Source organism: Perognathus longimembris, chromosome 1 (genome assembly GCF_023159225.1).
Source record: "Perognathus longimembris pacificus isolate PPM17 chromosome 1, ASM2315922v1, whole genome shotgun sequence".
Classification (NCBI taxonomy): domain Eukaryota; kingdom Metazoa; phylum Chordata; class Mammalia; order Rodentia; family Heteromyidae; genus Perognathus; species Perognathus longimembris.
The window spans coordinates 125,359,669-125,373,425 of record NC_063161.1 but is presented as its reverse complement, the minus strand read 5'-3'; the positions used below and the strand labels follow the sequence as shown (position 1 = coordinate 125,373,425).

Genomic DNA, 13,757 nt, shown 5'->3' with positions numbered 1-13,757 from the left:
CACACACACACACACACACACACACACACACACACACACAAATCAGACTTGTGCTTTCCAGTTATGAGAATTCAGAACTTGGCACGGAGGAAAGGAGCTGTCCATTTGAAAGAGAAATGGACAGACGCCTTGTCTTTTTGGGAGGCCGACATGTAGCTGTAGTGCATTCTACAGCCTAGATTCCAAAAGTTGGCAGTGAGATTATAGGCTGGGATAGAATCCCCAAATCTAACTAAAGATGAGAGTTAATCTTCCAGTTTGGTTCACATTTGTGATGACAGTTTGATACAAAGCATTCATTCACTGCCATTTATTCATTACTGAAGCACACATTCAGTGGGGATGACTTTATGCTTATCACCCTAGCTGCTGTGAGCTCCAGTAATGAAGATAGCATCATGCTCTTTCATGGGGGGGGGGGGGGTTCCAGGGCATTTCTTTTATGGCCTTCCTGTGGTGAATTGCCCTACAGGAGAAGTCCTTCTAGCCACACATGGGTTTTTAAACTTCTACTCACCCCATTATCAACTTTGGTCTCTCTACTTTCCATCCTTCTCATTTTTCTGCCCCACCAAGACTCCTTAAAGGTAATCACGACTAGAGGAAGTGGATTTCTCCAGAGTAAGTGGGAGAGTTGTTTCTTTTCTTTCTTTTCCCTGGCAAAGACTCAAGAGCTTGCAACTAATGAGGCAGAAGACATCAATAGGAAGAGAAAAATAAGAATTCGCCTTGCCAGCGTTGCTTAGTTACCCCATCAACATTTTCTTGTGGCCCAGCTGAATTCTCTCTGCATATTTTTTATAGTGCATTTATGTTTTTGCTAAAAATCGATCTATGAAGCAGCAAATATGGAGAACACATGGATCCTGTCAATTTTCTTCCATTTATTTGGAGTTCTGCTTTTTTTTTCTTTTCAAAAACCTCACTCTGATTGTCCTTTTCATTCCTAAGAAAAGTGACATGCTGAAGGCATCATCACATCAGGATCCAAATTGGTGCACTGAATCACAGCTTAAAAAACAAAACTTCAAACTAACTACAAAACTGGACATCAAATTGGGAACTTTTCATAGATAGGAGCCAAATTTTAATTATCACTGTGTCCTCCGTGCCTAACCTTGTATCTACTAAATAAAAGGCCTTTATTAGATTTTTTTTAAATTAAATGAGCAATTAGCTTCAGATACTAACTGAAAACCAACACTGTAATAATGGGTACTATTCATCACATTAAATTTGCTTAGAGTTTCTACCAGGGGGGCGAAAGTCCTACTTGTTCTCTTTCTGGATGCTGGATAAGGACAGAGAATAACCCCTGTGTCACTGCATATGCCACATTTAATTCATCCCAAGAGATTTCTATGCATTTAGCTGTAGTGGATGGCAGCACCTGCTCTCTGTCTGGGGTCTCGTAGGTGCTGGGCTATCCAGATCAAAAGACCTGGGCAGTGTCCATCTCTCAATGAGTCTGTCCTCATTCTTTTCCCCAGGGACTGAAGACTCTGTTTATGAAGCAAACTGTTGACAAAATAACAAGTGGAAGTTTATTTTATTCATTCCTTTACTCAGCCAGCCAGGCATCTTTCCAGCCCAGAACTTCTCATGGCAAACACTTTTCCTACTTTGGGAAAGTGCAGATCTGGATCTGCTAGGTATGGGGCAAAGCCACAGAATCTATATGTCTAACACACTCTTTTAGTTAGATCTATTCTTTATACTTAAAGTGTTGTCTATGTACAAGTACATTCAGCATCACCTGAAGTTTGTTAGAAATACAGACTTTTGCCAGGCATCAATGGCTCACCTATAATCCTAACTACTCCTGGGGCCGAGATGTGAGGATTGAGGTTCAAAGCCAGCCTGAGCAGACAAATCCAAGACGCTTTTACCTCCAAATAATGAGCAAAAAGCTAGAACTCGAGATGTGTGGCTCAAGTGGTAGAGTACTAGACTTCAGCAACAAAGCTACCTAAAAGCACCCAAGTTCTCACACACACACACACACACACACACACGGGAATAAGGGAAGAAGGAAAGGGAGAGGGAGAGGGAGAGAGCGAGAGAGAATTCAGATTTTTGGCTGCTACCCTAGAACCTGTATTTTAACAAGAACTGCATGTTAGTAAATGTTAAATAAGCATGACTCTAACCACTGAGTTAGCTCATAGAATACTTTATAATCAAAGGGCTTGGCCAGTAAAGCCAGGTGGATTTCCTGCTACCTTTTCCTAATTTAAAGTGATCCTAGGACCCTTTACCACCTGATGTTCAGCAAGAGAGAAGTGTGCCTCTTTGTTCATTCTTTTGGTAGAATGATGAATCTGTTCTTATCCATCCTGGTCACCCTGACTTTAAGTATGAGGACCCACCATCCAATGATCTCCTTCTCAAGAGAACTTTGAGTTGCGCCAGAAGAGATGGCATGGTGTGTAACCATATCAAAATTCTTACAGTTTGAGTTAAGTGCTAAGAGATCAGAGCTTGTTAACTCATCTGTAAAATGAAGCTGATAAGATTGACATGGAGCTGATAATATCCCCTGTTCTAGCTTTCATTAGAGCCTTGTTGGGAAGAGCTTAAAATATTTGTGTGAAAGAGCATTGAAAATATAAAGATGATTGTGGGATGTTAAAGCAGTCTGAGTGAGTAAACATCACATACATTTCAGTGGCAGGGAGATATGAGCTCAAAATTTAGCCCTACTATGTTCTAACTTTGTGGTTTCTGAAAAATTATTTCATCCCACTGCATCTCAATTTCTTTGTATATAACATGACCATAACTGGATCTAGTGCATAGAAAACTTTCATAAATGATGGCTAAGAGCTGCAAATTCCAAGACTTGGTTGAGAAAGATGCCCTTTCCCTTGGGGAAGCCTGTTAGACAGCGTGAGAAAGTGATCTTAAGGCTGGTTAAGGTTTTGAGCAAATGCCTATCTAGCTCAAGAGACCAGGTTCAAGTCAAGCTTTAACATGTATTTAAATATTTGCATCAATCACTGCAGGATGGAGGGGTTGCTTGGCTTATTCTGTCTTATTCACCCTCTGAGGTGAATTGACTCCTCTGAAGTAAGACAGACTGGTTGATAACAGCCACAAGAACCTGGCAAAGATATGGTCTCCATGCATGTGGACACTCCAAGCCATGGTGAAGCAGCAGAATGAATGGCACCAAAGGTCAGGCAAGTGGTGAAAGGACACTGCTCTGAATATAGGTATTGAGGAGGCCTCTCATTAGTAGAATAACAGAAGAGCATGTTTTCTTTGCTGAAGATATGGTAGCTGCTGCTGAGTTTTAATGCTTTACTATAGTAGTTAAGCACTGGAGACCTAGAGGGACTATTGTCTATTAAAAGGAAATCCTTGTCATGCCTTCTCTATCTCCTCAACCTCTAGCTTGAATTTTTATTTTGGAAATGCTTTTTCAGGGCCTTCAGTTTTCTTAAGCCTTTTTCCATGCAGGCTACATGTTTGGGAAGGTATTCTTTGGAACAGTTGTCTGTCTCCCTGTGTTCCTTTAAGCTTTGCAGGACTGTGTGTTGATATCCTTGCATGTGGTGCACCATAGTGCCCAGGAGTGTGACTGCACAGAGGGCCTCAGGCAGAGAATGCTTTTCACCAAGACTTTTTCCTGGGGACTGGGGTCCCATGGGGTCACAAGATCATGCCATGGAAGAAAGAAAAGAAAGAACCACCTCCCCAAGTTAGCATTTCAGTGAAAGCCTGTTAGAAAGAGGGTAGAGCTAAGAGGAGGAACAGACTAGGCAGAATTATAGGGAGATGGAAAGAGGCACTCAGCAGCATGACCAACAGTTCTGAGCACAGAGAAGAATCTAGAAAGAAAACAAGCCATCTCAGGATTTTTTTTTTTTTGCCTTAAGAATTTTTTATTGCCTCAAGACTGAATGTACTATCAAGCCATATTTGAGTACAAAATGGTTGAACTCCTAGGTGGGAATAAAACAGAGAAAAAGTGATCCAAGTACTTTTTTTTTCTGTCAGCCATAGGGCTTTGAACTCAAGGCCTGGACACTGTCTCTGAGTTCTTTTGCTCAAGGCTAGAGCTCTACCACTTTGAGCCACAGTGGCACATCTGGTTTTTGATGGTTAAGGGGCGATAAGAGTCTCTTGGACTTTACTGCCTAAGCTGGCTTCAAACAGCGATCCTCAGATCTTAGCTTCTTGAAGAGCTAGGATTATAGGCCTGAGCCACTGGCACCCAGCCCAAGTACTTTTAAACATACCTTGTAATGGTTGGTCTGAATTGGGCCATAGCTGTTGGCTCACTTGGTTAGAGTTTGACCTCAGTGGGTCAGTTATCTCCTGTGTCAAGGTCATAGGACACAGTCACTCTCTATATAGAACATTTGAATTGTCACCAAAACAATTTGGAAGGTAAGTGTATAAAGACAAGAAAGATGAAGCTCTGGGTAAAAGGATATTCATGCGACATGTACAGTAGTACATATCTGTAATTCTAGCTACTTGGGAAGTAAAGATGGAGGATCCATGTTTGATGCCAGCCCTGCCAAAAAATGTGAGACGTTATCTGAAAAAATTGCTAAAGCCAAAAACGTTGGCGATGTGGCTGCAGTGGTAAAGTTCCTGCCTAGCAAGCACAAGGATCAGAATTTTAACCCCAGTCTACCTGAGGGGGGAGTGGGAGGTGGGGGACAAGCCTTTATGAACCAGCAGGAAAGACAGTTTGGAGGCATCACTTTTTAGAATATAAGACCACAGAGTGAAAGCATTTGTTTGAAGTCAACAAACTGGATTTCAACAACTGTGCCCCCGATAGCTGTCATATTTTACTAGGCAAGTCATTGTATTCGTAGAGATCTAGGAAAAGTCATACTTGCTGTAAGTCTACTGTACCTATTTTATTTTATTTTTTTCTTCAAATTTTTATTATCAAACTGATGTACAGAGAGGTTACAGTTTCATACGTTAGGCATTGGATACATTTAAGTCTACAAACTTCATCACACTTCTGTCAAGTTCAAAGAATATATTAGAGAATATTTAAACCTTCAAGGCGGCACTGTCCAATAGTAGCCACTAGGAATGCTTGGCTAGTTAAGCCCAAATGACCTAAAATGTAATAGAATGTAAAATCTAGTTCTTTAATCAGACTGACCACACTTGAGTACTTAGTAGATATATGTGGCTAGTGAGTAACATATTACACAAGAAATGTTCAGAACATTTGAAGTGTCACAGAAAGCCCTATTGGACAATTCTGTTTCAAAATGTTACCTAGGGAGTGATATTAAGGATATCAAGGGTGGCATATTATAGATGTAATAAATTCTATCACAGACATCCTTGGAAAAGGAATAGAACTCACTGATTCAAGTTATCTGAAGTAAAATAGTATTACTTGAATAATTCAGGAAAAAAATGAATGGATCCTAAAGGTAGCTAGCATAGCTTAGCTTCAAGAAGAATTTCAAAAAGCTTTTTTCTTTTACTGTCTCTTTTTCTCTTGATTTCCTTCCCTTATTTCCACTTGGGCTCTCATCATGTTTCACTGGATATCAACAGTTGTTGCTGACACTACCACTACCCCTTTCCTTCCTCTCCTCACCTCTGTTCCTGTGCCTTCCCTTCCCTACTTTCCCTTCCTTTCTCTCCTTTCCCTTCCTTTCTCTCCTCTCTCTTCCCTTCCTCTCCCCTCCTTCTCCCCTCTCCTCCCACTATGAACCAACTTTCTCAACTTTACTGCACAAAGTAAAGGATCAGTCCATACAGAACTGTTTGTCGGATCACATCCAACAAAAGCTGTTTCTGATTCTCATTAAGTCACCCTTCTGCATCAGCCACCCCTACTTTCATCATCTCTGGGACTACCGGAACAGTGGCCCTGTGTGCTACATTTACCCACTCAAGGGGAACACTAGCCATATGTGGCATAGGATTGGATCATTGGCCAACATTCTTCATTAGCATTTTGCAAGGCCCATAGAGCTTATAAACCCAGAGCAAAGCCAGCAGAGATTTGATAGTGGCTGTAAAGAAAGCAAGCGTGATGGCTTTTTTTCTTTAGGCATTTGCATGGCTCACACAACTGTGCAGGTTCATAGGACAATGATTTAAACTTCATATGCTTTCACCTGGAAAGGAATGGCACAGTCTGGATTGCAAGGTGGGAATCTAGCCTACACCTCTTTCATTTCTTAAATGCAAAGTAAGCATTCATCAGTTCCCCTTTCTTTTCTGCCTTTAGGAGGAACATGAGGTTCCCTTGGAGATCTTTCAGGAGGAAGATGGAAGGGGCAGTTTAAAAGACGTTAAAAGCTGCAGGCTGAAAGACTGGGGCCCGAGGGCTGGCAGTGGAAAACTCTATTGAGCTGTGATCTCTCATTGAAAAGTTCCAAGTGCCTTTTTGCTTCCTGCAAAAGGAAGGGAGAAAAGGAGGAGACCATGTCTATAGCCCTGAAACAGGTGTTCAACAAGGACAAGACCTTCCGGCCCAAGAGAAAATTCGAGCCTGGCACACAGAGGTTTGAGCTGCACAAAAGGGCTCAAGCATCCCTCAACTCAGGGGTGGACTTGAAGGCGGCTGTGCAGTTGCCCAGTGGGGAGGACCAGAACGACTGGGTGGCAGTGCATGTGGTGGACTTCTTCAATCGGATCAACCTCATCTACGGCACCATCTGCGAGTTCTGCACGGAGCAGACCTGCCCTGTGATGTCCGGGGGCCCCAAGTATGAGTATCGGTGGCAGGATGACCTCAAGTATAAGAAGCCGACTGCACTGCCAGCCCCCCAGTACATGAATCTTCTTATGGATTGGATTGAGGTCCAGATCAATAATGAGGACATTTTCCCCACCTGTGTGGGTAAGTTTTGTTTTCAGTCATACCTATACCCTTCATTCCCTTCCCTTCCCTCCCCCCCAACAACCAAGTGCAGAAAGTTTGTTGGAGGTGATCCCGAATGGCTAGAATCCCTTTAAATGCTGTAAAACATCTATGTCAGCATTTCCCTAAGTTCTGCCAGTCATGTACCTGCAATTTCTTTCTTCACATTGAAATGGGACAAGCTCTTGTTGGCTTTCTTAGGACTAAGATCCGAATCCTCACAGTTATCCTGGAGATAGATCTGTATCATCTATCTATCTATCTATGTATCTATCTATGTATCTATCTATCTGCCTGGGGAGAGGGAGAGAGATCTCTTCAGGATCACTAGGAAGATTTGGAACTTATATATAAATATAAATATATACATATATGTGTGTATACACATACACACTTATTTACTTGTTAATTGGTAAGTTGAGGTTGTATTGATTGTTATGTACTTACTGGTAGCATTTCTCTTTCAGACTTAAGAAATTCAAGTGTGGAAATCCATGGATTGTTATGGGGAACAAACAAATAGGGGTTCAAACTCTGGTATAATAAAAGAAAGGCCTGGAAAATTCTCTCTCTCTCTCTCTCTCTCTCTCTCTCTCTCTCTCTCTCTCTCTCTCTTTCTCTCTCATTATTAATTCCAGGCTCCATGGTTAACTCTGACGCTTGCAGAGCTGCTGAACCTACTGGAACATTTGAAATGCAAATACTTTGGTTTGCTTTGTGCTGTAGGCCACAAACCACAAGGGGAGGGACCAGACCTTTTCTACCTCTTACACTTTTTTATGCTGCCAATCATTGGCTTTCCAATGCACTGACACGGTTTAGCATTCATTGCTTTATGCCCAAAGCCAGATAGGAACAAGCAATCCCCTACTTCCACAGTTGAATCCCCAGTGCCTAGCAAAGTGCCCTGGATTTTTTGTGTGTGTACTTAGAAACATTTATGGAATGACTGAGTAAACACTGCTATAGAAAATCATTCTTTGAAAGCTCTAGGATGCATAGCTGGGAGTATGTGAAACAACTGTTGAAATCACCTCTAGGTGAGGAGAGGGGTGTGTCCTCAGGTGGCATATGGTAAGTTGAGAAGGGGCATATGGAAGTAATTAAGTTTATAACAGCAAAAAAAGAATATAAATTGATAGGTGCAGTGTAGTACATCTTGAAATATTTAGCACACAAAACTTTGTGTTATCTTGGCATGTCCCGTTTGCTCTGCTCCTTCCCTTTCCCATCCCTTGTTAACAGGAAGGAAATGTGGTGTGAGGTAGGGCTCCCAAAGGAAGAGAGCTGGTCTCAGAAACTCTCCTGGGCATATGTTAAGTGCCTCCAAGAGAGTGGGAATTCTTTCCACCCTTGTCTTTGTTTTACACTTTCATTAGCTGTCAAAAGCTATTTTGGTGCTGGAAGAATTTTTTTTTCTTTTTCCAGAAGCCTTACAAGCAACTGCCAATGCCCTGCACAGAACATATGATAGCAATAAAGATAAATAAATGCGAGCAAGAAAACATTCCCTCTGTCTTTCCTCTGTGTCTGCCCCTGGCTGCTTTGAACTCTGGGCTCCAGCACTCTGGCAGCTGTGATTTCACAGAGAGCTGACTGACCAGACTCTGTGTTACTGAGGAGTGAGGCACTTTGTGGACTTTCTGCTTAGAAAACAGGGCATATAGGTAGCTTTAGACTTTGCTCAGAGGAAATTAGTGGATGCCTCCTTGTCTTCCAGAGAAAATGGCTTTATTTTCTTTTACTAGACATTTCCTTAGTTATTTGACATGTTTCGGGAACAAGCTAGAATTTGTTTCAGTTCTGCCCAATCTGTACTTGGTAGGACACTAACATCCTGAGAGACTTTTCAGGGATTCTCCTCCCTCTGTGGAAAAATAAGCTTGGAAAATGCTGAGTGAAGTTGATTTCTTTACCACAGGACTTTTAATATGCCGATTGCATTTTATGAATTTCTAAGAAGAGAATATTTTACTATGGGGTGCTTCCTAACTTGACTCTGGTACCTTTTCTTTTTCTCTTTAAAATGAAATACCATTAGTAGCTTTTGGGAAATGTTATGCTATGTAGAATTGTGTGTGTTTGTGTATGTGTGTGTGAGAGAGAAATTGAGAAAGAGAGAGGGAGAGAGGGAGAATTACTTAAGCCTTTGTTCAATAGGAAAATCCCTTTAACAATTGAATTAGAATTCTGAGATGAGACTTAAGATCTGCACTTTCAAAGCAAAATGAAACTATACTCACAATGTTGTGTAATTTCTAGATTTTATCTCTTTTACCTAGCTGACCTTTGGAACTCTTTTTGGCCAACATCTCATCAGCGCCTGGTAATTCCTATTCTACTCTACTTTTATAAATTTCATTTTTTTAAGATCCCACATGAGATCATATAGAATTTTTGTTCTATGCATGGTTTATCTCAGTGCAACGTGTCCCAGCTTCATGCACACTGTTGCAAATGACACTATTTCCTTCTTTTTAAAGGCTGAATAGTATTTTATTATATTTCTTCGCCACATTTTCTTTATCTGATTATCCATTCAGTATGTACTACTTTGTGTCTAGGCCATGGTGGATATAAGTACTTCATTTTCCTTGTCTGTTCTTATACTGTTGGTCATTTGCATGTCTTCTTTTGAGAAATGCAGTTTGAATCCTTTGCCCATTATTAATTGAGTTTATTTTATGACTAAGTTGTTTGAGCTCATTATGAGCTTTTAAAAATAAATACCCATCACTCACATACTGTAACCACCCAAAATACATTTCATTTCCTCACCATCAGCTTCTCACCTTGGTTTTATCCCTGTTCTCTCAATCTATAATCACCCACTTCTATAGTGAAGTTTCTGTGAAAGCTTTCACCCTCCTTAGAGGTGCAGAATGTCACTTAAAATGCCAATGTTAAGTCCAGTCTAGTTGTCTTATAAGTTTTTGGATGGATGGATGGACTTTTCCACAGGCTTCACGCCATCTAACTTTTTCTCAAAGTGAAATGTTAGGGGACAGTAAAAATCATCCTCGTCTACCCTCCCTGTAGGAAGCTCTTCACCTGCTCACCTCTGTAGTCTTTTCTTAGATTGTCCTGATGCTGACTTTGGAAGACCTATTTGGGGAATCACTTTCTCTCTGCATTTTCTCTACTTCCTCCTGCTGATTCCAGCCTACTTTTCCTTCCTTTTGATCTTTGTGCTGTCACTAGTCATTATCATAGATGTCTGATGGGATAAAATAAAAGAATTCTAAGCAGCCAGCAGATCCTAGGAGGATGAGCAATGGTGAGATCTGCTTAGTATTACAGCTTTGAAACCTGGGCATATTTCTGTGTTCCTAAACTTCACCTCCCCCCTCCTCCCCCCCAATCCGAGGAGATAGAACCAGTGACAGATGTGAAGGCTTCACCCTCAGTTAGGTATTCAAGGATATAAACAGCTGTTGATCTCTACCATAGGAACACCGAGGAAAGGGAAGTCTTTCATCTGTTGCTAGATTGAAGTTTAACAGGAGACTGCTATTCTAGAAGTCGAGCTTTCTCAGATGGGAGAATACCAAACAGATGTGGCACCCTGGTAAACTATAACCCTCTCCACTCTCTCTGACCCACCCAGCTTGCTTTATTAGAAGCTCAACAGATGTCCCTGTGGAAGCCAAGGACCAGCTCCTCTTTGTGTGTGTGTGTGTGTGTGTGTGTGTACTGGAGCTTAAACTCAGGGCCTGAGTAATGTCCCTTAGCTTTTTTGCTCAAGACTACCACTCTACAACTTGAGTCACAGAGCTGCTTCTGGTTTTTTGTTGTTGTTCTAGTTTTTGTGGTATGTGCCAGTGCTGGGGCTTGAACTCAAGGCCTGGGTTCTGTCTCTTAGCTGGGACAGCACTCAAGGCTGGCACTCTATAACTTGAACCATACATCCATTTCTGCTACTTTGCTGATTAATTGGAGAGAAGAGTATCAGAGTTTCCTACCTGTACTGGCTTTGAACCATAATCCTCAGATCTCAGCCTCTTGAGTAGCTAGGACTACAGGGGTGAGCCACTGTTGCCCTACTTGGTTCTACCTCTTTAACCACCTTTAGAGAGAACAGGAAAGACAGAAAAACAGAAAAATTTAGATTAAAAAAAAGAATTCTATTGCCTTTCTAATTACAATAATTTTAATGTTCTAGCTCCCAACACCCCTACTTTCTGTTGTATAATAGGATTTAATATTGTAGAGCTGATACTCAGGGGAAAGAAAAAGAGGAGAAAACTTAGAACTCCTGTGAGTCATGTTTTGAAAATCTTTGGAGAAGAAGAATAAGACCATGCAAAACACAATCACATGGTCTCACCTATTTGTGAGGTTTTAGAATAACTGGGACTCAGGGTAGGAAAGATGGGATAAAGGAAGGAAAGAAGCAACCTAACATCTTTGGAGCCTGTTAAATGCCATGCACAGTGCCTGCCACTGTTATTCTTTATTTTTACAACAGCTCAGTGAAGTAAAAATGTTACTATTTCATTATGCCAGTAAGGCAGCTGTCATTTAAATAAGCTCAGACGCTTTCTCAGGGTTGTATAGCTAATATATAATTTAGGAGATAAGACTCTGAACTTGGTTGGCCAAAAAAACTGTACTCTTTTAAACGATCTTTCATACCATGATAATTACTTCACATATTCCTTCATGTGACTGAAAGGTCATCTATGAATGGTTTTAGGAGGATGTTTTGGATGAGAATATTTCATAAATTGGACATTTTTCTAGGTTAAAACATATATGTCTATATATATATTTTTGGCTTTTGCTCCTTTTGGTTCTGTGTGAGGGTTTTCCTTTATTTCTGTTACTTTGTGGGGTTTTTATTTGTTTACATTTCTTCAGTATTACAAAATTGGTTTGAATTCAAGGCCTTAAGTTTGCAAGGCAGGTGCTCTACCATTTCACCCATACCTGTAGCTCCAGCTTTTGTCTTCTTTTGGAAAAAATAATCACCAAAATGCCTGGGAAAGATGTCTAGATATTGTGGCTACTCCAGGCTACAATCTAGGGTTATGTAGATGATTTCTTTTCATGAAAACCCTTCACTGTCCCACAGCTTCCTGTGACTGCCACTCATTCATTCATTCATCCATTCAGTAAGTGGTTCATTCTTGCTTGGGACCAGATCCTATCTTAGTTATGGAGAGAGAAAAGCAGACAGAGTTACTGTCCTTGAGTAGAAAACTATTCCCTTCTGGCAATGGTATTCCTTTTCTCTAAGTTGCCTTGTGTATTGACCAGTGTTTCTAAGGCATTTGCCTCTGGAGCCTGGTGAGCTGTTTGGTTTCCGGAGTTAGGAGGGTGATATGAACACCTACCATTTAACACTTTATGTGCACTCTGTCAACTACCCTGTCAAACATCTAAAGAAGGCAGATTTCATGAATTCCATTTCACGGATAGGAAAACCAAGACAAAAAAAATATTAACTTGCTTAGTATCACAGAAATAGAGCATAGAACATGGTTGGGCTGCATCCCAAGGTAGTCCAGCCCTAACGCCCATTCTCTCAACAGTTTCAACCTGCAGGAGGTTTTTACCCAGACTCAGCATTATCCTTGATTTGCAATTTTATCAGTTACATCAGTCATTAAATCATGTCTAAGAGAGGCCCTAGGAAGAACTACCACTTATGGAGAAGGATTTGAAAATAGCCACAGTCCTGCATCTGATGCAAAATATAGAGTCCTTAATAGTGGGGATCTCAATTGTCTGGTTTTTTTTTCGACACTTGCCACCTGTAGATTTCGGTATTTCTTTTTTTTTTAATTTAATTTATTTATTAATTGAACACAATTTTTTTTGACAAGGTGTTGTGCAAAAAGGGTACAGTTACATAGTAGGGCAGTGTGTACATTTCTTGTGATATCTTATGCCCTGTTTTTCTTTCTCTTCTCTATCGGTACTTCTTGAGTTTGTTTAGTTGTCTGTTGAGAGGACACAGCAACATCAGAGTCCACTCCCCTGCAAGTGCCACCTACCACTAGAGAACTGATTGTCGTGGAGGGTTACAAGTCTCCACCCCTCCATAATGAATCAATGCTACAGTGACTTGATGGCTGAGTTTAGAAGAAGAATATTCTATAACCACTTCTGCTCAACAAATCCCAAGAGATCAGTCTGAAAAGGGACTCCAGTATGCTCAGGAGAGAGGAAAGGCATGGATACAGGGACCACAGAGGACTTGGAGGCTGCCCTGGAAGTTAAAAGCAAATTACCTGCTGTCCTGACCTGCACTGAGTTCTCCATTACCTGTGCAATGTAATTTTAATAGGCTTGTATCTCAGGTGACAAGCTATTACCTCTCAATGCCAGCTGGGAAGGGGAATGAGATATGTGATAGTCAGTGGAGGGCAAAGACCTTAAAATAAAGGCCATAATTGAATGGGTACGTATCTGCTATTTTTACCCCATTAGTAGTTGGCTGGTGTAACCAAGACATCAACAAAGACTGCATTGTGGGGACTGATGGTAGATGAAGAGGCAAGTTCAACCTCAAGTCTAAAAGGACATATCAGCAAGGCCTTGACCCTAGAGAACTATTTCTGCTTCCTCTTTAAACAGTGCGCAGATTACATGTTAGTGTCAGTTTGATAGAAAGGCAAATTATTAGCCTGACTTAGACCTTCACATGAGCAAGTTTTTTGCTTTCCAAAAACACCTTTGTAGATCTAGGGATGTGTTACCTTGAAATACCCTTGCAGGCAGGGTCTTTCTGGTGTTTTAACCTTGTGCTAAAACCTCATGCTATTTTTGAATTCTAATAGATAGTTCTATCCTCCTTTTCCTTCATGTAAAGGAAGTCTTGTGAAATGGACTTGCTGGAAAGATGAGCCAGTATGGGGTAGGGTGGTTGAAGCAATGTGTTAGTCTCTGT

The 13,757-nt window shown here is 41.0% G+C and overlaps 1 protein-coding gene across 2 annotated transcripts in view; it reads left to right on the top strand.

Annotated features, from left to right (window-relative positions):
• Positions 1-13,757, top strand: part of Mob3b (MOB kinase activator 3B) — a 169,072-nt gene that overhangs the window by 53,338 nt on the left and 101,977 nt on the right. For both annotated transcript variants that reach the window (XM_048360163.1, XM_048360237.1), the window contains exon 2: positions 6,227-6,841. In XM_048360163.1, coding sequence (XP_048216120.1) covers positions 6,424-6,841 — 418 coding nt within the window. In that variant the 5' untranslated portion in view covers positions 6,227-6,423. The remainder of the gene's footprint in view (positions 1-6,226; positions 6,842-13,757) is intronic.